The 21,353-nt window shown below is 38.1% G+C and overlaps 2 protein-coding genes across 3 annotated transcripts; one reads left to right on the forward strand and one right to left on the reverse strand.

Moving 5' to 3' along the window:
* Window positions 1-5,370: 5,370 nt before the first annotated feature.
* Window positions 5,371-16,403, reverse strand: LOC131426134 (uncharacterized). Of its 2 annotated transcripts, none has more exons than XM_058588589.1 (5): window positions 16,177-16,403; window positions 15,813-16,119; window positions 9,279-10,331; window positions 5,721-6,009; window positions 5,371-5,662 (listed from the first exon to the last, which is right to left on the reverse strand). In XM_058588589.1, the coding sequence occupies exons 1-5, from the start codon at window positions 16,264-16,266 to the stop codon at window positions 5,479-5,481; spliced, it is 1,923 nt and encodes a 640-aa protein (XP_058444572.1). In that variant the 5' UTR covers window positions 16,267-16,403; the 3' UTR covers window positions 5,371-5,478. The 2 variants fall into 2 exon arrangements, with proteins under 2 accessions (XP_058444572.1, XP_058444573.1); XM_058588590.1 differs by lacking the exons at window positions 5,371-5,662; window positions 5,721-6,009; window positions 9,279-10,331 and adding exons at window positions 10,437-10,702; window positions 10,762-11,047; window positions 11,109-12,092.
* Window positions 16,404-19,240: 2,837 nt separating this feature from the next.
* On the forward strand, window positions 19,241-20,462 carry LOC131426135 (putative uncharacterized protein DDB_G0271606). Its single transcript, XM_058588591.1, has 2 exons — window positions 19,241-19,652; window positions 19,713-20,462. Exons 1-2 carry the CDS (start codon window positions 19,395-19,397, stop codon window positions 20,355-20,357), a joined length of 903 nt encoding a protein of 300 aa, XP_058444574.1. The 5' UTR covers window positions 19,241-19,394; the 3' UTR covers window positions 20,358-20,462.
* The last annotated feature ends 891 nt before the right edge of the window (window positions 20,463-21,353 follow it).

Below are 21,353 nucleotides of genomic sequence, written 5' to 3' on the forward strand. Positions count from 1 at the left end.
GGGCAGCCTATTTCAGATATAAAAGTTGACCTTTTCAACAAATCCAAAAATATGCGTCAATCTATTTCAATATCCGAACACTAAAGCTTTCCTCAAAAGTTATCTACACACAAAATTCGGAAGCGTTTCACAGAAATTTTCGTTTAAAAAATTACCGATCATCGAAATCGAATCTTAGTGTATAGTACATTTTGTGTGTTCTTTTAAGCTACCCCATGTCTGTAACCCCGACTTAAGAACTTTTGATTTGCATTTTCACCAACTTTTACATTCATAGACAAAGTCTTATGATCCTACTATAGAACGCTATCGGATTCTATTAGGATATGTGCATTTTTTAAAGATAAATTCTCACAATTAAAAATTTTCGATGGCAGATGACTAATAAAGCTGAAACCGAAGCGAACTTAGAGCATATTCAGCCACTGAAAATTTTATTTGGAAAATGGACAACAGAACTGAAACGGGAACACAGTTTTACTTGTCTCCCAAACATAGAAAATATGAGAGCAACTGGAAGTTTTATATGGGAGATCTAACACATGGGTCGAAAAGTTCCGTGTCTAACACATAGATGGCATTAGTTTTATTGCAGTCATCTTTTTTCAGTTAATACTAACGTTTAAAAGACAGTTGTTCAAATTTCGTGATATTCATTAGTTTGTGAGTTATTGTGCTAAGAGTAACGCTACTTTTGTTATTTCCAGAACCACGGATCAAAAACAATTTCGTGTTTTAGTTTTACACTGCATCTTGGTGGGAAAAATAGTGATGGAAGCGAAGCAATGGCTTGAAAAATGTTATGGAGATTCCGCTCCATCAGAAACAACAATAAAACGTTAGCTTGCTGACTTCAAACGTGGTCGTAGAGACACCGATAATGCAGAACGCGTTTGGCCATGTTTAAACCTAAAAAACCGGAATTTTTGCGTCGATATGTGACAATGGATGAAACATGAACTGATCACTTCACTCCGGACTCAAACGAAGCTCGCTCAAATCCACCAAAAGCACAACAATCGGCTGGAAAGGTTATGGCCTCGGTATTATGGGATGTGCGTGGTATAATATTTATCAATTATCTTGAGAAAGGAAATACCATTATCAGTGAATATTATATAAAGCAATTAGAGCGTTTGAAGGCTGAAATTGCAAAGAAACGACCGCATATGGCAAAGAAAATAAAATTTTTTTCATCAAGACAACGCACCGTGTCACAAGTCAATCAAAACAATGGCAAAACTATATAAATTGAGCTTCGAATTGCTCCCACATCCACAGTATTCGCCAGATTTGGCTCCCAACGACTACTGGCTGTTCGCAGACCTAAAAATATGCTTGCCGGTAAGACATTTCGCTCGAATGAAGAGGTTACAGCTAAAACTGAGGCCTATTTTGAGGCAATAGATAAATATTTCTACAAAAGTGGTATTGAAATGTTAGAGCGGCGGTGGAATGATCGCGATGCTCTTGATGGAGATTACGTCGATGAATAAAGTTAATTTGGAATAAAAAAAATCGTGTTCTCTTTGTTAGACCCGGGACTTTTCAGCCCATGTGTTATAATACAAATGAAATTGGAATAAACGTATCCCCAGCAATTCGTTTTAGTTTTATTTATTCGAACAGTTCTACTGTAAAATTTAAAATTACTGTTCGCTACTGTCCCATTTTTGTCTTTCTTAAGACATGTTCAGGAGATGCATAATTTGTCAGATTTAAGATTTAGATTTGAGAATCATAACAAGAAAAACTGGCAGCCCCAGCAACGATTTGCACGTGTTTAAAAAATAAGAACGACAGCGTATGCCAGTTATAAATTTGACAGGAAAATTGTTCCAATAAATAAAACTAAAACGGTTTACTGGGGATACGTTTGACTTCCGGTGGAACTCTCAACGGGTGAGCACGTTGCATCGTGTTAGTCCGGAGAAATTTCGAGTATTTCGCAAGAAAGAAAGGATTTTTATCCGTACTTTGACGACTCGACGCAGCCTTACAGCGAGATTTTCGCTTGTAGTGAAAAGAAAGTCCATTGGACTATAAACGGAAATTAACTGGCAATATAGCCTAAGTTGCTGTGCCATGAAATTGGCGTCCACCCCGATTCTGCAATCCGACGGATTTGTGATACGAACGATTCTACACTTTCGTTCGAGTTCGAATTTTGCATTATTTATTCCGTTCGACTTGTATGATTCGTTCGGGACACTTGAAATTTCGAACACCAACCATCAAAGCTGTCAACACTACTTACACGTTCTTTTTCTATTTATATTATTCATTTATTAGTAAACGAAACCGTCGCACTTGTATAAACAAATTAGAACGATTCTAAACCGAACAGAAGTAATACGTACGCAAGTCGATCGAGTAATGTTCGAAAATTTAACAACTCGAACGAATGATATTCGAGTTCATACCAACTCGAACGGAATGCAGAATGGAAATTGCACATTCGATCGGAATATTTCGAATCGATCGACGTACAGAATAGGGGTGGTCATCTCAAGTGAGGTGACGCCAACCAGAACAACACGAAGAAGAAGAAGGGGATACGTTTCAGTTATATTATAGATCTCCCATGTTAAACTAACATAAATTATACATCTAGAATTACAACACTTATGAACACTAATAAATCCATAGAACTGTATCGAATATCATCCGGAAATGATTTCCGGTATCGGATTTATAGGGTGACAAGTGAAAAAAATTCGATTTGTGGAGCGAGATTTGAAAAATGACGATTTAAAAAGTGTCCCATTTCTTCAGACTGACGAGTAAATTCTCATTATTTTTAAACTTAGCTAGTTTAAAATTTACACAACTCACTTCTCTGGTATCCGGCTTTGGATGTACCGGAAGGAGGGGTCAAATGGCTTAGAAATTGTTCTTACATTGATTTTTCGGACTCCGCTAAACCGATTCTCACAAAATTAGGGTCAAATAAAATGCCACAACCTGTTCTTGAACTTTATACGACCTCCGGTTCCGGAGTCACACGATAATGAGTGTTGAAAATATTAAAATTTTCAACGTTAGTATAAAATACGATGCAATAATGATACGAAATCTTCAAAACTGATCGAAAACTATTCTAAGTTTTACCAGGTGATGCTTAAACAAGCTCACTTCGGCTATATGTTAGTATTATTTCGATCAAATGCTAATTTTTGCATTCCGTTTCTTGATCGAGTTCAAGTTTTTCATACAAAAGCATCAATCGATCGAATTACAGAATGTAAATTTTTACATTCGATCGAAGTACCGATTAGCTTTCTCGTTGTTTAACGCTATATATTTTAATGAATTTTTCAAGAACGGTAAAAATTTTCAATGAGTTCGAAACGACCTCGTGGTAGCCAGTTTGTGCAAAGTGCACATGACTTATTTCTTGGTTTTAACGTTTCGTCTTCGACTCATCAGTTCATCAGTAGATTATGTTGAACTGCTGATGCAAATTTTTGGTCAGTGATATAAACACAGACTAACAGACATGACAGTATGAGTAAATTCTTATGAAAATAATTTTTCGTGATGCACTAGTTCCACCTATATTGTACTGCGCGAATTATTTACTAGCGGTACACCCCTTGTGTTATGAAAAAGTTTTTTTACTAGTTGGTTTCTCCTCGTTTGTCAACACCGATCAGCTGCTTGCAGGGATGCCTGATTTCATCAAAATTTTTGAAAATGAATCGTCATAATAAATTATTGGATTACGTTGATAATATATTTAACTTTTTCGCGATGTTGGAAGGTAATCATTTATTTGACTCAACGTTGTTCATCTAGACTATTTTTTATTGTGTTGGTAGTTTTCATCCGAAATTAAGTGGCGGCAGACCAGAAGCAAGTAAATATTGTAACAAAACGGGTTCGATTTTGTATTGCGTTGGAGGATGAGAAGTAGGCATAATTCTGTATATAGTTTTGGCAATATGTATTAAATCTGTATCCTGCATGAAATTCGCATGGACGTATACGAATCAATACATTACAGGTAATTCTGCATGAATGGCAACTCTGTTGGTAAATGAAAAAAATAAACACAGTATAGATGACAGACAGGATGTTTTTAATAGGGTAACGTGGCGCTATCATGACACATGTGAGTACTGTCCCAAATAAAGGAATATTCGAAATGACCGTTAAAATGATTGAAGAATCTAATTTGAGTGTCCTGTCAGTTAATCTGTGATATAAAGTTCTAAATTTGAATGTGTCGTACATTAATATAATAATAAATATGAATATGATAAAAAATACTACCGAACAGGAAAATCCCTTTCGTCCAATCCCCTAATCCGCACCGCATCGGGTAACTCGTTTCAACAACTGAAATTCTTATCACAAAAAGCAATCTTTCGGTTCTCGATGAAAAGCAGCAAAGCCAGAATTCAATGTGCAAGCTTTGTCACATTCGTCGAATGCAATGAGCTCTTCTCGATATCTCCTTTCCGAACACATGTCAGTAACAAAGGAGAAATGCAATGTGCACATACAGCAACAAGAAATCAAAATCATCAACAAACAAGGTACGGCATAAAGCGGCTACCTATACTGCAGAATAAAAGACCGAAACTCGATACATTTTTTTATCCTTTTTATCTATGTTTCTGCATCGGGTTTAACGTGCTCGAATGATCAATTTCGCACAACGCAAGGAATCCGCATTTAAATGGCGTGCGGAATAGCGTGGCACGATTGTGACAGCAAACTAATGACGCAGTGCTACTTTGCTAAATGTTGACTCAAATTACGTGCAATAAGTGCGTACAGACACATCCAATTAAGATCTAACTGTGATTGTCGTAAATTTCCCGCTTTCAGCGGAATACGAGCAGACAAGTTTTCTCGGAAGATCAGAGAGTTTCTCACGCGTGAAAATCGGAGCGTTGCCCCACGTGTTACTACTTTGGGAGCTAATTTTAACGATTTCAATTCAATTATAATTTATTCCTTTTGACAGGCAGCAACCTCAACGGTTTTGCTTTTTCCCCTTTGGTTCTAGTGAACCATGCCAGCAGCGCACGGTACCTTCATTCTGTTGCTCAATTTGGAACTAATTTTAGTACCCATTAGGAGAGGCATCGCAAGGTAGGCTACTGTTGAAGCAGTTTAAAAAGATTGAGATGAAACGGAACAATAATTTACGCTCGTTCTGCCACCAGGCAGCATGTGATGTCAACTCACGATGCGATCCGTTGCTTCTTCCTTGTCACGACTGGAGCTGCTGCCGCAAATCACATGCACATGTTACATACACCGTGGTGACTGTGGCGTGCGACCAGCGTGATTATAACTTCCTTAATCATATAAATCTGTTCGTCACTCATCGCCTCGTTTTTCGTTTTCTTCCAGTAATTTATTCGAAGTTCTTCAAATACAACATTTCACCTTTAAACAAAAATTCACATGTTACGATTGATACAGAATATCCAAAGTTAATAATAAATAGGATAGCGTGGACGCTTAGGTACAAAGAATAGCCCTGTCCATCTCGTCATCCAGTTCGTCGTCGGTGTCATCGTTCGAAGAGAATTCGGAAGAACTATCGATTTCTAATTTTTTAGCCAAACCAGCCATCACAAGGGCGACCGAGAAATCGAACCCATCTTTGTCGTAGACGCTTACTTTCCACGGAGTTCCATTGTTCCTGCAAACATAAGTATCCAAGGTGATTTGACATTTCTAATAACAGCAAATTCACTTACACAATCGTCGCTAGGACACGTTGGTTTAGCAGATACCGGTTCATCTCGACCACAGCCTGTTTGTGATAGTGTTTGACTCTACGTACGTTTGCCAACCGGCAGAACACCGCCTGATAGGGTAGATAGCTAAACTGTTCGTCCCATAGGCGAACATTCTCCAGCAGAACCATCTCGGCATTACCGTAGTCTACATAGAATACCAGCACGTTACTTTCGTCGAAATATTGCGCTACTTCTGCCCGATACCAACGTTTATCCGTGTACCTGGCGAACACTCGCTGACGGAAAACTGTGGACGAAGAACGATTGTAGAAATTATTATGCGTTGCGATTTGAAAATCATGTTTCTGCTGATTCGAGTTACTTAAATGGAAATTTATATTATTCCAACTCAGACAAAATGTCCTCACTGCGAAGAATATCGGATATGGAAGAGAGAAAATTGTTATGCTTCACCTTCTTTACGGAAGGACGACAACTCATCAGTTTCTCTCCATGGGTTGCGTGAAGTTAAAAACAGGGTGACAAGTGAATTAGCAATTTCAATTTCCCGGTTTTTAGAACAGGCCCAAACAGCCTATGTTCAGTATTTTTTTGAATGTACTCATTCAAGCGTTTTTGATCAATTATCAAAAACTAGACCGATTTTCGGAAAACTAAACACACTTAAGTTTTCGCAATTAAAATTATCACAACTAAATATTCTTATAATTTTGAAATTTTGCTTTGCTGAGCCGTAATTGTTTTTTTGAAATGTATAAACGGGGATGGTTTTAGAACTGAAAAGTAGTGTTTATAGCAGAATTACACAAAGAATCTGAACATGCAACTCAAAACTATAAAATTTTAGCCAAAGCAATCGAAATTTGAAAAAGTATGCATCAACTTTTCCGCATTTTATTATTGCTTGCGCGCTGCTGTTTCGTATTGAGATGATGTGAGAAATGCACGGTGGGCACGGTGGCATTGTATCGTGAGCAAAAATTACATATCAAATAATGACACGAATTTATGCGGCATTGAGCTTAGCTTTTGGTTGCGGAAGTACCAATAATAGTAATCAAATGTAATAAAATGTTGCTCACTTCACTTTCTCACATATGATTGAATAGATATTCACCAACTTCAATTCAAATGTAGTACACTGAGGTCTTTTTTTATGCGGCCTTTTTTATGCGGTTTTTTTTACGTGACTTTTTTATGCGAATTTTCAGAGTTATGCGGTTTTTTTTATGCGAAGTTTCAGAGTTATGCGGTTTTTTTTATGCGAATTTTCAGAGTTATGCGGTTTGCCCTTCTGCGGTCTTTTTTTATGCGAAGTTTCAGAGTTATGCGGTTTTTTTTATGCGAATATAATATCGAGAATTGGAAAATGAAATACAGGGTCCGGCACTCGAAGTAAAATTAAAAAGGCCATAAATTCAGTTTGGAAAATTACTTTTACTTAATTCAAAGTACAAAATGTGTAAAAATAATACAAAATTCAGAATCAATTCACTTTTGCTCGATATGACCACCTTTTGCCTTGACTATGGCTTTGAGAAGGTCAAAAAACGAATCGCAAGTTGCCGAATGTGACTTGCAGGTATTTAGGCCCACTCGCGGACAATAACTTTTTTCAGCGCCTCGAGACTGGTGTATCTTTTAGTTCGGACTTTGCTCTCCAAAATGGCCCAAAGAGAATAATCCATTGGATTCGCATCTGGTGAATTCGAGAGCCATTGTGTGGACGTGATGAAGTTCGGAACGTTGTTTTTCAGCCATTATTGGTTCACTCGAGCTTTGTGAGACGGTGCCGAGTCCTGGTGAAACGTCCATGGTCTGCCACCGAAATGTTTGTCTGCCCACGGCTTCAAAGCAACCTCCAGAATACTTTCCCGATAATATGTCGAAATTTCCCTTGACGCCAGGCTCGATGAAAACGATTGGAGAGCGCCCATCTGCGGTTACAGCGGCCCAAACCATTATCTGTTGCGGGTGCTGCCTCCTGGTGGCCAATCGATGACTCAAATTCTCGTATGAACGGTCGGTCAAGTAAACCCTATCGTTTTGAGAGTTTACAAATTGCTCAATTGGAAAAATGTCGGCCAAACGAAGCAACTTCTTCGCTCTCTCAAGTCAAGATTTTTTTTTCGCGTTCACTTTTGGCAAAATGCTTTCTTGCACTTGTAAACAATACAACTCCGAACTGTCATTTAGCAAATTTCTAGAGAGCTGATGCCCGTGCGTCAGCTGCGCGAGCGGTCTGAAGTTGGTTACACTTCGAGTGCCGGACCCTGTTTTTTTCGGGTATCTCCTTGGAACTACGTTTAAATATCTCAACCACAGTTTATCCAAACGTTCATCTTCTGAACTGGCAATACCACCCAGCTCGATGCATTCCATCATTATTTTGTCTGTTATGTCACAATAGCATAAAAACAAGAAACATATTTGCCCATACCTGTTGATGAAAGGTAGAGTCTTGCATTTCACGAAGGAATGAAGCGTAAAAATTCTTGCAATTTTCTCGAAAAATCAACACATTCTATTCAGACTTCATGCTTTTTCTAATAATGCTCTTGAACGCAGCTTTAACATCAAATTCGATTATTGTTGGTGTTTCGTAGGTTACCAGAAATATCATCAGGCATTTTAGAGCCTAATAAATGCAAAAAGAAATTGAAATAAAAATAAAAATAATTATTTTTCAAACTATTAAATCTTTTGTAAGACTACCACTGAATCAGTCTTTAATGCTATCTGGAAAATCAGTCCTTCTCAAAACTTATTTAAATTAGGAGCGTATTCTAGAGATTGGCAAAACCGTTCATTTCAAAGAACCGTTGAAAACCTAACTGTTGTACCGAAAGAATTAGTTCTATTGAACCGTCCTTTCGTTTTTCTGACACTTTGTATGTTTCTTCGATTCAATAATAGTGAATGCTCTTTGCAATAATTTCTCTTTTGTATAGATTTTCCAAGCTCGTGAGCTTCATACTCAAAGAATTCGCTTACCTTTATTTCTATTGAGAAGAAAAGAGAACTATCATTCTTCAATAAAGAACTCCAGTTCACTCACTCCTCGAGGAGAACTAGTGCTAGTGTATTCCAATGCCACTTTAGACAATTATAGTCTAGAAAAAAGTAGGTTAAAAATGAATGAACTAGGGAACAACTCTCTCCCAGTAAAACCGATTCCTTTTAACCACATATACGATATTTTTTCAAAATTGGATTTTAGTGGCAGAACAGAATCCTTCTAGAATTCTTAAAACGTACGCTTCTCACTTTTGAATACGTCGACAATATCCTCATCATAGTTAAAAAAAAAACTTTAAACATAGATTCACTGAACAATTCAAACCATCTTCATACAAATACTCGTCAAAGATTTCTCCACCTGTTCAACTCATTTCATCCAGTGTTGAAACTGTACTTACTGAAACAAGCATTCCGGCGAAGCTTCCTTACGCGATATAACAGACCCTTACATATTTCTTTCAAATTAATTTCAATTCATTTTGTTACACGAAATATTCTGCAAGACATGTTTTGAAAAACCTTTCTCCAACTTACCCGGCGGACTCGTAAACTTCCGATAGCGTACCGAGTGCTCCGGAGAGTTCATTCTCATCTCCATCTCCAGCAGGTCCGTGTCGACAAAGTTCGGCGAGACAACATGACACCAAAAGTGTTCGATATCTTTGATAAACTTCGGAATCAAGTACACCTGGCAACCAATGGGTGGAATCATTTGTATCTGTGAATCTTCTTCAGCACTGTTTCCCGATGAATCATTTCGAAAATACTGGTACGGCTCTTCGGTCGGACTACCCGGTGAACTGGTGGAATCCAGGGCTGGAATCGGCTCTAGTTTGCTGTGCGCTCCCTTGGCACATTTTGTATTGAAGGGATCATAAAACGGACAAGTGGGTTTACGCTCCGTCGAAGTGGTTGTTACCGGCATTCGAATACTGATAGAACCACCGGTTTCTATCGGTTCTGGTTTGAATACAGTCATACGAGTAGGACTCGTATGTTTGGTTTTTGACGACGATCTACGCCTTCTAGTCTTTCCGAGGCTGGATTCTGTTGGGATGTCAGCTGCCACTAGTTTCAGTGGTTTTTCCGGTACTACAATTGGCTGTTGACTGAGATTAAGAAACAAGACGGGTCCTTCGACTGAAACAACTCTGTAGTACTGTGTTGTGTGTAACGATTTCTTAAGATACTGCTCAAGATTATCACAGAACGGATCATCCAGGATGTCCACTAGTATACAACGTATGGCAAATGCCGGAAGCTTCTGATAGTACTCGGAAAGGGCAGAAAGCACCATCGAATCGTCGTACGGTAGTACTTCTCCGGTGTCCAACAACCGAATGTAAGTTAACGTGAGTGTGGAGTTTTCGATCGGTTTGTTGCGAACCGCTCTGAACAATGAAGCATCCAAATAAACACCGAATACTTTCCCGGACGGCGGAAGTTCTGTGAGCTTGCAACCGCGCGAGTTTTGCATGGCAGCAAACAACTTGGTACAGTCCTGATGATCCCGATCCACCATACAGAATGACTGCGCAACGGTACCGACGTGGGAAATTACGCAGCGACCGGTTCGCTTGTTTTTGTCTGAAAATAGAAATTTTTCGAAAAATCAGCCATTTTAATTAAAGAGATCAACGTGAAATTGCAGAATGTGATATAGTACATTGATTTTAGTCCAAAAAAAAAGCATACATAAAAAACATTTTTATTAGACAATTTACAATTGAAACAGACAAAGTAAATATATTAGCAGGACTACGAAATTAAAATGAGATGAACATCTTATTGGAACACAATTGCATTGAACTTAACGTTTTTACGCAGGTACGTATCCATTTTTACCATTGATAACGAGTGGTTTTCGAGGAAGAGCTAGGTTTTTATCAACCAACATTCGACCAACGTCGACACCCTGTTCATCGAACACAAGCACTTCCCAGTAAGCACGAATGTCCCTGTAAAAAGTAGTACAGAAATAGAACAATCCTTACAAAAGAACATAATTCAAATTTACAAAACTTTCACCCGAACCCGTTTGTCTAGGATTGCTCTACGAAGGGCTGCCGTTGCTTTGTCAGCGTTTTCTTCCGGCTGTAGGACGTTCGCCAGCCGACAGTGAATCGCTTGCAGGGGAAGATAATCGAATCGATCATCCCAAAGTCGCAAATCATCGATGCCGATCTGCTCGTAATTGCCGTAGTCAACGTAGAATACCACAATCGTGCTATCATCGTAATATTCGATCACTTCTGCCCGTGACCATTCGCCTTGATACTGCGCAAACACGTACTCCCTGGTATCTACAAGTTGAAAGTGTTTTATTCGTATCTATTCGTAATGACTGACTTATTGGACACCTACAAGGTTTATGATCCATTTTCCTGAAGGTCCTAACATTAATCGGATCGTTTAGTTGCAACTGTAGATCGGATAGTGCTTCACCACAGCCCGGCACCACAAGCTGACCGTAGAATTCCTGAGCACTTATGATAGCTGTTGGAACGAACTCATGTTCCGAACCGATCTTCGGTTCAACCTGCCTGGCACGGATCTTCACTTTGTGTAATGCCCGATCTCGGGTCCATCCATGGGGATCTTTTGCGACATGCTCCAACTTACAGCCAGCTCCCTTAAAACAACCTCCGATCGACGGATCGTAGAACGGACAGATCCTTTCATCATCTCTAGCTATGTATCCCATCGTTGCCTTCATGGCGTTCGTAGTGCTTTCGGGTTCCTCGTACAGAATGGCTAACTCCTCCTGTGTTAAAGTATTTTCGGATATTTTATAATCTCGGACTGCTGGCTCACTCTCCGGTTTCCTTTTAGCTTTAGCTTTCGCTTTCTGTTTCTTATTCCGTGGAATAGCTGCCAACTTGAGATGCAAAGTAGCCGATTCAATCTCACAAATCTCGTACTTCAAATTGACATACATATTTTGCTTCAGATATTTCTGATAATCACAAAAAAGCGTTCCGTTCGCCACATCCACGAGCTTACAGCGAATGGCTAACAGTGGAATGTTCTGATAGTACTCTGGAAGCCGGTAGAGTATCATCATTTCATCGAACGGTATAATCTCTCCGGTGTCCAAAAGTCTCAGGGACGGAGTAGTACTGAGATCCGGTTTATTTCGTATTGCTCTGAATATTTCTCCTCGAATTTCCAATCCGAATATCTCGGATGAAGATGCTGGCAGTTCCTCCAGCCGGGCAGTCACATTTTGAAGCGTTTTCAGTATTTGATCAGTCTTTGCTCCGTCGTTGGAACGATCCAATATATAGAATAAAGTGCTATTCGAGATCACGTTTGTTATGAAACAAACTCCGGTTTGACCTTGTTTATCTACGGGAAATAAGCAAAATTTGATTTGTTTTTGATTCGATTAGGATTTACTCACTAATAATAAGTACCTTGTTGTAACGAAAAAAAAGCGCATCCAATATCGAAACATGCGAGTCAAAATCATAAATACTAGCAGCACCATACTAAGTGGAATGATTTACAATGATAAGAAACTTGAAAACGCTCAACTTGCTACGTGTGAATATGCCAAATTTTAAAATTCGTAATTTAAAAAGATGTATAGAATCCCCAAGGTAACCAATAAGCACATACTAATGGCGCCATATGACAGTAAATAATCGCTAATTGGCACTTTAATCGCTCTTGGGACTGAATTAAGACCGATTTTTATTTCAAAATATACGGCTATTCATCAATCATGCTTGTTTATGACAGGTGTGCATTGTGTAAGGTAAATTCTGATTGATTTACAACAGAAAAAAAAATTCTGAAATTCCAATTAATTTTTCACTCCTACAATATTGCAAAATGCTGAAGGTCAGAAATAAAAATAATAATTAAGATAATATTTGGTAATGACTATCCTAGAGGAAAGATTTTGGATTAGAAAAACAGATTATGGCTCTTGAAGTTAGCATCAAGCTCAGTAAGGAAGGGGGCATGCAGTACCCCTAAATTTGTTTCTCAGCTCAACTTAGATGTAACCAGCTCATTAAAGCGAACGTTATTTGTAAAAGGATCTGCAACATACGCTAGGACTATCGTAAATTTAGCAATAGTAAGCAATGAGGCAAGAAGAAAAAATAAAAGAACAGTGGAGAATATACTGCATGTACAGTAGAGTGTCAATATTTAGGAGCATCTCTAATTTCGTGAAGCGATACTGCTCAAAAGTTTAAACACCTCGGAAAAAAGTTCAAATGAAAATATAATGAACATATTCAATAAAGCTAAATATGGATAAAGGGTACCCCGCCCGACAGTCAAAGTTTGAAAAATTTCGATCTTGAAAAATAACCATAAAAATAATATTTCATTAAAAAATATCTCATAATTGCATGAAACGACGAGATCTGGTTTCAGCTAGAAAAAAATATTTTGGAAAAAAATCTTGCACTTCGAAAAATTGTTGATGATTTGTCAAGATCGAAAATTATCAAACTTTTCACTACTTACCCATATCCGATTTTGCTCAAATTTTGTATAGGGACTTTGTGAGGAGCTTAAACTTTTGAACACTACCGTTTTACGAAATGAAAGATGCCAATTCCTAAATATTGGCACCCTAATGAACACTACACTCAGAAAAATCCCGATTTTTGAAACAAAAAAACGATCAGTTGCCATCAAATAAAACAAAATTATTTGTTTCAACCCGACATATTACAGGTTCCAATGTTTGATTCAAACTAAACTATATTTGTTTCAAACAAATTTTGATTAGGTCTTCAAGGTAGTATCAAGCTCAGTAAGTAAGGAGACATGCAATACCCTTAATTTGATTTCAGAACAACTTAGATCACAATTCAAATAAAAATATCTTCCAATACCCGATTAGCTATACATCAGTAGGTAAAAAAATTGTAGAAGTAAAATTTTCGCGTCGTAAGATTGAGATATCAACAAGCATAGTGTAAGCTAGGGGGCATGCAGTACCACTAATCTTCTTTTATATCAAAATGTCTTTTAAATCATCATTAGCTATCAACCGATACGCATATTGTAGAATTGTTTCACTGCAGCACCTAAATTTATGCGAATTGCATTCATGAATCTGTTTAAACACTTTGGCTTTTTTACTGCCATTATTAGTGCTTACTGGTTACCTGAGATCTGATTATGATCATTTCCTGTAATAAAATAATTTTTGCTCCATGCATTCAATGAAATTCCCGAAATTAGAATTTTGAACGTTTGAAACTCACGAGCTCTAACGGGAAATGTATCAATGAGTTCTTGTCGCGGAAAAAAATATGGACACTTCGTTGGAAAACATGTTGGGCCATTTTGTTCTACCATCTCTTCATCGTTAATACATCCCAAATCACCTTTCCACTCCTGCTTGTTATTTGCTCAATACTTGCGTGGATTGTTGTCCTTAAAGTTATTTCGAAACAACAGTAACACTTCGCTGTAGTGGCGGGTTGTAAAATCAGACCAAAACTTCACAGGTCCATTGTGAGCTTTCATGTTTCAGGATCACCCACTTGTACATTTGGAAATTCAGCTGCAGCAGATGCCTTGCCAGATCATAAGCGTTTTTGGCAATTTTCGGCAAAAACGAATTTTAACTTGCTATCAACATCTGTAATTTCGTAGTAGTGCTTAAAAGTAGCCACAGTCAAAGACGAAACGTAATAAAAATTTCGAATTTTTTTATGTCTTTGGGACCTGATCGGTTCATGGCCGATCGACGAAAGAATGCGCAAGTTGAGGATCAAGGGCCATTTCTTCTACTTTAGCATACTCAACGTGCACAGCCCTCACTCCGGAAGCTGACAAGGACGCATTCTACAACTGTTAACCGAGCTACAACGCCAAGATTATCATAGGAAAATTAAACGCTCAGGTAGGCCAAGAGGAGGAGTTCAAAAAAGGTATACAATTCATCGTTTTAGCCCCCTCCAATAACATGGCCAGGGCTTCTCGTTACACCCGAAGATCACCTCATCAGACGGAATCGCAGTCGACCACGTTCTGATTCATGGACGACACTTCTTCGATATTATCGTCGCCAGGACTTATCGTGGCGCTAACGTTGACTCTGACCACTGTCTGGTGATGGTGAAGCTGCGCACAAAACTCTCCGCCATCAACAATGCACGATATCAGAGGCATGGAGATTCAAGACAACGGAGGAATCGACTATGTCATTGCAGCACACTGAGAGAAGTTAAGGATCCCATGTGCAGTTGACCATCTGTTTGCACCGGTTAATAGTCAGAATCTTGGAAGCCCAACAGCTACCAGAGGAGTGGAAGGAAGGGAATTACACCCCATTCTCAAAAGAGGCAACCAGAATTAATGCCGCCTACAAAGTGCTATCCCAGATCATCTTCCGTCGTCTATCACACGAAGCATTGATCATGCTCGAGGAGAACCTGCAAACACTCCACAGATTTACGGAGATTACCGCCGATCTGGTATCGTTAGTGTGAGCTTCAATAATGGCATTTTTCCGTGCATTGAAAAAAAAAACTTACACTCCCTTCATTTTGACGATGTGTTTGGTCGCCGACAGTTTGATTCCGATACGTACTCTTTAGTTGTGAACATGGTATCGATACAAGAGAAGCAAGATGTCGAAATTTTGCTCGCGCATCGCGAAAATCTGTACTACCCGCCAAAATTGAAATTGTTGAATGTGACCAAATAAACGCAATAAATCGGTTCGGCAGAGGCTGGTCGGTTTTCAGAAAAAAACAGAACTAAGGTGAATGGTAGAAAAAAAATCGGAAAGAGAGGCCAGCCAGAGAATGTATGTCTATTAGTACCATGAAAAATCATCTGTTATAATTCCTCAAGCAACACAATTATTCTTTTCTGTTTTGGTAGAATTTAGCATCTTGCCAAAACAAACACTTTCGAGTGTTATGCAAAGCAAATGTTTAACCGAAAACTTGAGCAAATAGCTATGTCGCGAAATTAGATTCCAAACAAAAGTGGCATAAGAAGCATTATGAATTGACTTATATGAACGCACACATTACAGTTAACAGATTGTCTGAAAAATTCATTATGAATACAATTACTACTTACAATCTTGCAGCGACTGTTCCAAATACTCGAACACCGGTTCGGCTTCCTCCGTTCTGGGTGGGTTCCGTTTACTGCTCTGCTGAGCTTCCCACATCCCATCCTCGCCGTTCTGTTTCGAGACGGATCCGTAGTCTCGGTTAATCTCTTCCATCAGTGCTTCCTCTTTAGCGGTTTGCTTGGAAGCAGCAGCCTTTTTCAGTGCATCAATTCGGACATCTTGTAACGATTCTTCCCAACTATTAACGAATCCATACACTGAATTAATCCAAGGAACCATTTCTTCGAGCGGCACATTCGATCGATGAAGCTAGAAAACCAAACATTCAAGGTTAATTACCGATTCGTTGTACCTTAGTGTACTCACTTTGTATATCATTTTAGCCAAAACGTCCTCAGCCCGAAGAATTAATCCTTCCAGAAAACGTTTGCCATCTCCCATTGGTTTGTCACCCATAATAACGAATAATTTCGACTACACTAATCAACAAATTATTAATAAAATCACGTTTCATTCGTGCCGAACGCACCGAACATAGAAGCATCAATGCAGAATTGCAGGCGGTAGACATCATCTGTTTACATCACTTTGGTCGCTCACCATCGATCAGTGCTACCAGATTGTTCTGTAAAATATGAACAATGGCCAATCGCAGATCACGATGTTAAAGCGAACTGGTGATTAAATTTTGCACACTCAGGAAGTTTGTTCAAAATAAAAGTTTGGCTTTAAAGTCATATTTACAGCCATTGATGAAAACGAAAAAAAACTTAAGTTTTTCAAGAAAAATGTACCGAATAAACTGATATTTCTATGTAGGATTTTTCCTCAACGGTAGCAAAATAAGCTGCTTCTGCATTTTGAAACAATGACTGTGTTCCTAAAATTGCTCATTAATAAATTAGCTCCCTTCACATCTTAACTTATAAAACGCATACTTGAGAATAACTTGATATCGCAGATAGCTTTCAAAGCTGAACTTCTGACACAGTTTCTAAACCACAATTTTTTTTTTGTTTGCTCGATCATGGTTGCCGAAAAAAAAGTTGAGAAAATAAACGAAAAAAATAGTTTTTCTATGGAGCTTTCTTTAATATCTGCATAACTGGTAACCCTGCTTACGAATTTAACAACGAGCAGAAAAAAAGCAAAGAAAAAAAAACAGAACCATGTAGCGGCCCTTACACGAGCATTATGTTTGTCATTTTTAATGATGACTAAGTAATGATGTATTTCAAATTTGATAGAAATCTCGTCATTACTGCACCATTACACGTTCATTAAAATGATATTAATTTTTAGTAATGACATTTTTAATGACTCATGTAAGGGCCGCTTATGATTGTGTTGTCGTTATAGACGTCAGAGTTATGTCAGTACAGAGCAGTTGCAGTTATGATCACACTTCTGATCCAGCACACTTTCATACTGTGCAATAATTGTGCTAAAATGTATGTCGAACGAATACTTTTTGTTATAACAAGAAGATTGCTATTAAATCAAAAAATTGCTCAAAATAATTTGCCATTTGTGTATAATAACGTAAATTAACCACATATTCTATATACGTCGAAACATAGTATTATAAATAATAATCTAATTTCGTTTTCGCTTGAGAAAACGGAAACTGTCTCAGCAGTTTCATTAAATAAACACTTGTCACGAAACTGGTTGGATTAGCACTTAGCAATGGGGGTGTGAGCAAAAACAGATTTTTTGGCTGCTGTTTTCATAAATTCTGGATTGGCTTCTACTATTAAGCGTTCAACTGTTTCGCATTCTCCTCTGATTAGAAATAAGTATTAAAGATAATCCATTAGTACGCATCGCATAATAAAGTAATGTGCTTGTAAAAGACAAAAAGCAAACGTAGGGGGATCGAACCAATAGTCATCTTATTAGTTGAGTCAGTATATTATTTTGCCTATTACTCGACTTGCAACTGAAACAAAACATTTTTAAGATTAATAAATTTAAAAAAATACAATATTTCTGTAAAAAGACATGAAAGTTTGAGGCGATTTTAATATTTTCATCTCATCCTTCAAGCCAATGTATCAAATAGAGATGGCAGATTTTGCTCTGACTAATGGTTTTTCTATTTGAGATTAATCGTGGAGATGAGATGATTAACGGAGCGAATTTTTGTGTTTTTAAAAATAAATAAAACCAATGATTCTTCCTCCATGAACCAAGCATCTTAGTCATGTTTTAGTGTAATTTATGCTGAGTTTAACATCCTAGATATTTTTTATTGATTTCAAATTGTATTTGAAAGAATTGTAGCATGAGTTTTATAAAGAAGATTTTTATTACTAGTTTCAATGGAATCATCTTCCACTACATCTAAATCATTTGACAATCGGTATCAAAACTAAAATCACGCGTTTTTTTTAGAACGGCCAATGAGCCACCTGTCAACAAGTTGCAAGCGATCTATGAAAGGTAGAGTATTAAATTTAACACCAGACGAAAGAGAAAACTTTTCGTTATGACTTACTCTCAGCGAGTGCCGAGTCATTCGAAATTACTCTTCAAATTGAAAGTTGATGGATGTCTTATTGGCCGTTTAAAAAAAAACGCGTGAAATATACAAAATGTCACCCTCCTTCATTTTAAGGCTTAATCGTAATATTTTCACATCCCCAAATGGAAATGCACATCAATGGAACTCACTAACAGGGTTCCCTGTTATCTTAAAAGAAAAATTTTGTGATTTCCTGAATTTACAGAAGTACAGAATTTCAATATTAATCCAAAACATTAATGTAATAGGATTAGAATTTCAATGAACCAGCATTCTTCATATCGTCATATCTCACTGCATTGAAATGCCCGTGAGAAAAATGACCGGTGATGGAAGGCGATGGGCCGTCTGAATAGAACATTAATCTGCATCCACAAGATGGATCATATTTCTCTGTCGGATAATTGTGTATCACAATGCGATGACAATTGAAATTAGTGGAAGCTCCAAATGCTTATTTAGACATAATTCTGCGCTGATCCTCGAACATCTGCATAATATTACAAAGATTTGCAGCTCAATTTCAAATTTGTCCAATACGGATAAAATTGAATAGATGGCATTTCTGATCTAAACAAAACTTCGATTGACATTTATAACCGCTGATGCCAGATCTGCCGAAATGTTAGTATTTTTACTTTCTTGTCTTTTCGCCAATAACAATAGTTATCAAATTTTGTTATAACTGGCAATTTGTTGTTGCTCGCAGAGAGTTAGTCACAACATTGAACGATAAAAATGTGTTCTCTATTTCATCTGTTGCTGAAAATCAATGCGCTGGAATTTCTCTTCAATTTCAGCATTGTGCTGTTAAATTTATTATATATGGAAATGCTCCTCATTTGAAAAAAACTATCGGAGTTATGTTAAGAATTTTAGATAAGTTAGTCCGGCATCACTGAAACTTAATCAGCTCAGAACTCACTCGTGGTGATCACTGTTCGTGAAAATTTTATATATCACCGGAAAACACGTATTTTTTCCACATTTAATCGACTTGTGCTTTACGACAAAGAAAAGTTAAATACCTGTTGTTTCCTCTAATCGTTCGAACACTATGCTGGACGGTTGGTACTGTCGTTCGATGAATGAACAAGCGCTTCAACAACAGCAACAGCAACAACCCCAAGCCCATCATTCTCGTCAAAATCACAACTCATTGGAAGGAGATGATTTGGGGGCGGAAGATCGAGATCTCGGGGACAGCTCTGGGCAGGATGACGATAGTGATGATGATGTTCCACCACGCAGACAACAAATAGATTACAAGCTACAGTATAACACGCTTAAGAAAAAGCTGAAATATCTACTCTACGTAAGAACATTTATTGTTTGATGTATTAAACGAACAATGTATAATCTTTGTTTGTTTCAGGAAAACGAGTTCTTTCAAGAAAACCTACGCACTAGTCAGCGACGTTTGTTAAAGATTACCCAAGACCGGTCTTTTCTGCTAGACCGATTGTTGCAGTATGAGAAAACCGAACTCACATCGTCGGAAAGTGAAGAAACTGAATCATCGGATGATTCATCTAAAGTGGAACCAGCACCGACAGTTGGTCGTAAACGGAAAAACGATGCGTCTAGTTCAAACAATAGTTCGTTGGTCAAAAATCCTCCCAAACGCAGGAAACCTGGCCCGAAAAAGCAGCTCCCACAGCAGGCGTTGCTTCAGCAGCAAGCCATTGCGCAACAGCAGCGTCAACTGCAAGCACAGCAGCGACAGGTCATTGCACAACTGCAGGCTCAGTCCCAACAACACATGCTTCCTGCCAACCATCATTACCACAACCAACAACAGCAACAGGAAGGCCATCTAACTACAGAGGAAATAGAACGGCATCTACAGTCCAGAGCAGCCCAATCAATGCTGGAAGTTGTACCGGAGGGAGAACTACCGAACGAAATGTTCAGTCAGGCTCCCTCTAGTGAGTCCAACGATCAGATGGTTGACACTTCGCCCAGTAACATCGGTGATGAGTGCCTATCGGTGGATCTGAATATGATGCAGCAAGAGTGATTCAATTAATCCGCGAGAGGGTAGACGATGAGTATTAATAACAAAAATCGGCCGTTAAGCTTTATCGAATATAAATCCATAAATAAATCTCAAATTAAAACCTCAGCCGTTTGTTTGTCATCTGCGTTTTCAATCGATTTCACGAGTCGATTTACCTGTCACGATCGATAATTGACACCATTTATGTCCAAGACCTGTGGAGGTGCCAAATGATTTGTCTTTTTTATTCGTTTTGACGTGGCCGTTTAGTAAAAAAATTCATCTTCCTTGGAAGAGAGGCGTTTTCATTACCATACAGCGAATGAAAGGGGATCCAGTTTCCATTTACTTCTTTTGATAAAAAGTTATTCAAGTAATTCGATTCATCCAAAAGATCTGTCAACTCTAATTTATGCAGAAACTTATCTCCTTGATTTAGTACATGTTGACTTGTTGCAATTCATCTAATCTGATAAGGCATAGATCAGTTGAATTGGGAGGATTGGTACTGTGAAGCTGACTAAAGTTTATTATTTTTCTTAACGACCTTTCTATATTAGGCAGTAAAAAGTATACTGGTACGTTATGTTAGTGATCTGGGAAAGCGAACTCATTAGCTCCGTCTGATATGATGTATACGTGTATTGTCGCGAATATTTAAAGCAAGCTCTTCCCATAGCTGACGACAGCAACGATGTCCGATCTACGCCAATCTCCGTGGATATACACATTTCTACGTATCTGCAGATAAAATCTAGATCAGTTTGGTACCTTCCATGGATTTAATTATCAACCATAGATAACAGGCTAGAGCAAAAATTTGTCCAAAATGTGTGTGAATGTTTAATTGACTATATGTTGCAAATAAGAGCTTACTACTACCATCTACTCGACTGTTCGCCTCGATCTTTCAAATTTGTTCCAGAACGACTACAAATTCCTTCTGACTATTATTTACGTTTCGTCTTCGACTCGTCAGTGCAGACCAGTACAAATTGAACTGTTTATTGCAAACAT

The sequence above is a fragment of the Malaya genurostris genome, chromosome 1 (assembly GCF_030247185.1).
Source record: "Malaya genurostris strain Urasoe2022 chromosome 1, Malgen_1.1, whole genome shotgun sequence".
NCBI classification, from domain to species: domain Eukaryota; kingdom Metazoa; phylum Arthropoda; class Insecta; order Diptera; family Culicidae; genus Malaya; species Malaya genurostris.

Excerpts from the sequence above, each read along its gene's own strand:
- LOC131426134 (XM_058588589.1), bottom strand. The coding sequence starts at position 16,266 with ATGGGTGACAAACCAATGGGAGATGGCAAACGTTTTCTGGAAGGATTA. Across the intron at positions 16,120-16,176 it reads TGGCTAAAATGATATACAAA|CTTCATCGATCGAATGTGCC; the intron begins GTGAGTACACTA and ends TTGGTTTTCTAG. Across the intron at positions 5,663-5,720 it reads CGTGTCCTAGCGACGATTGT|GAACAATGGAACTCCGTGGA; the intron begins GTAAGTGAATTT and ends TTATGTTTGCAG.
- LOC131426135 (XM_058588591.1), top strand. The coding sequence starts at position 19,395 with ATGCTGGACGGTTGGTACTGTCGTTCGATGAATGAACAAGCGCTTCAA. Across the intron at positions 19,653-19,712 it reads AGCTGAAATATCTACTCTAC|GAAAACGAGTTCTTTCAAGA; the intron begins GTAAGAACATTT and ends TGTTTGTTTCAG.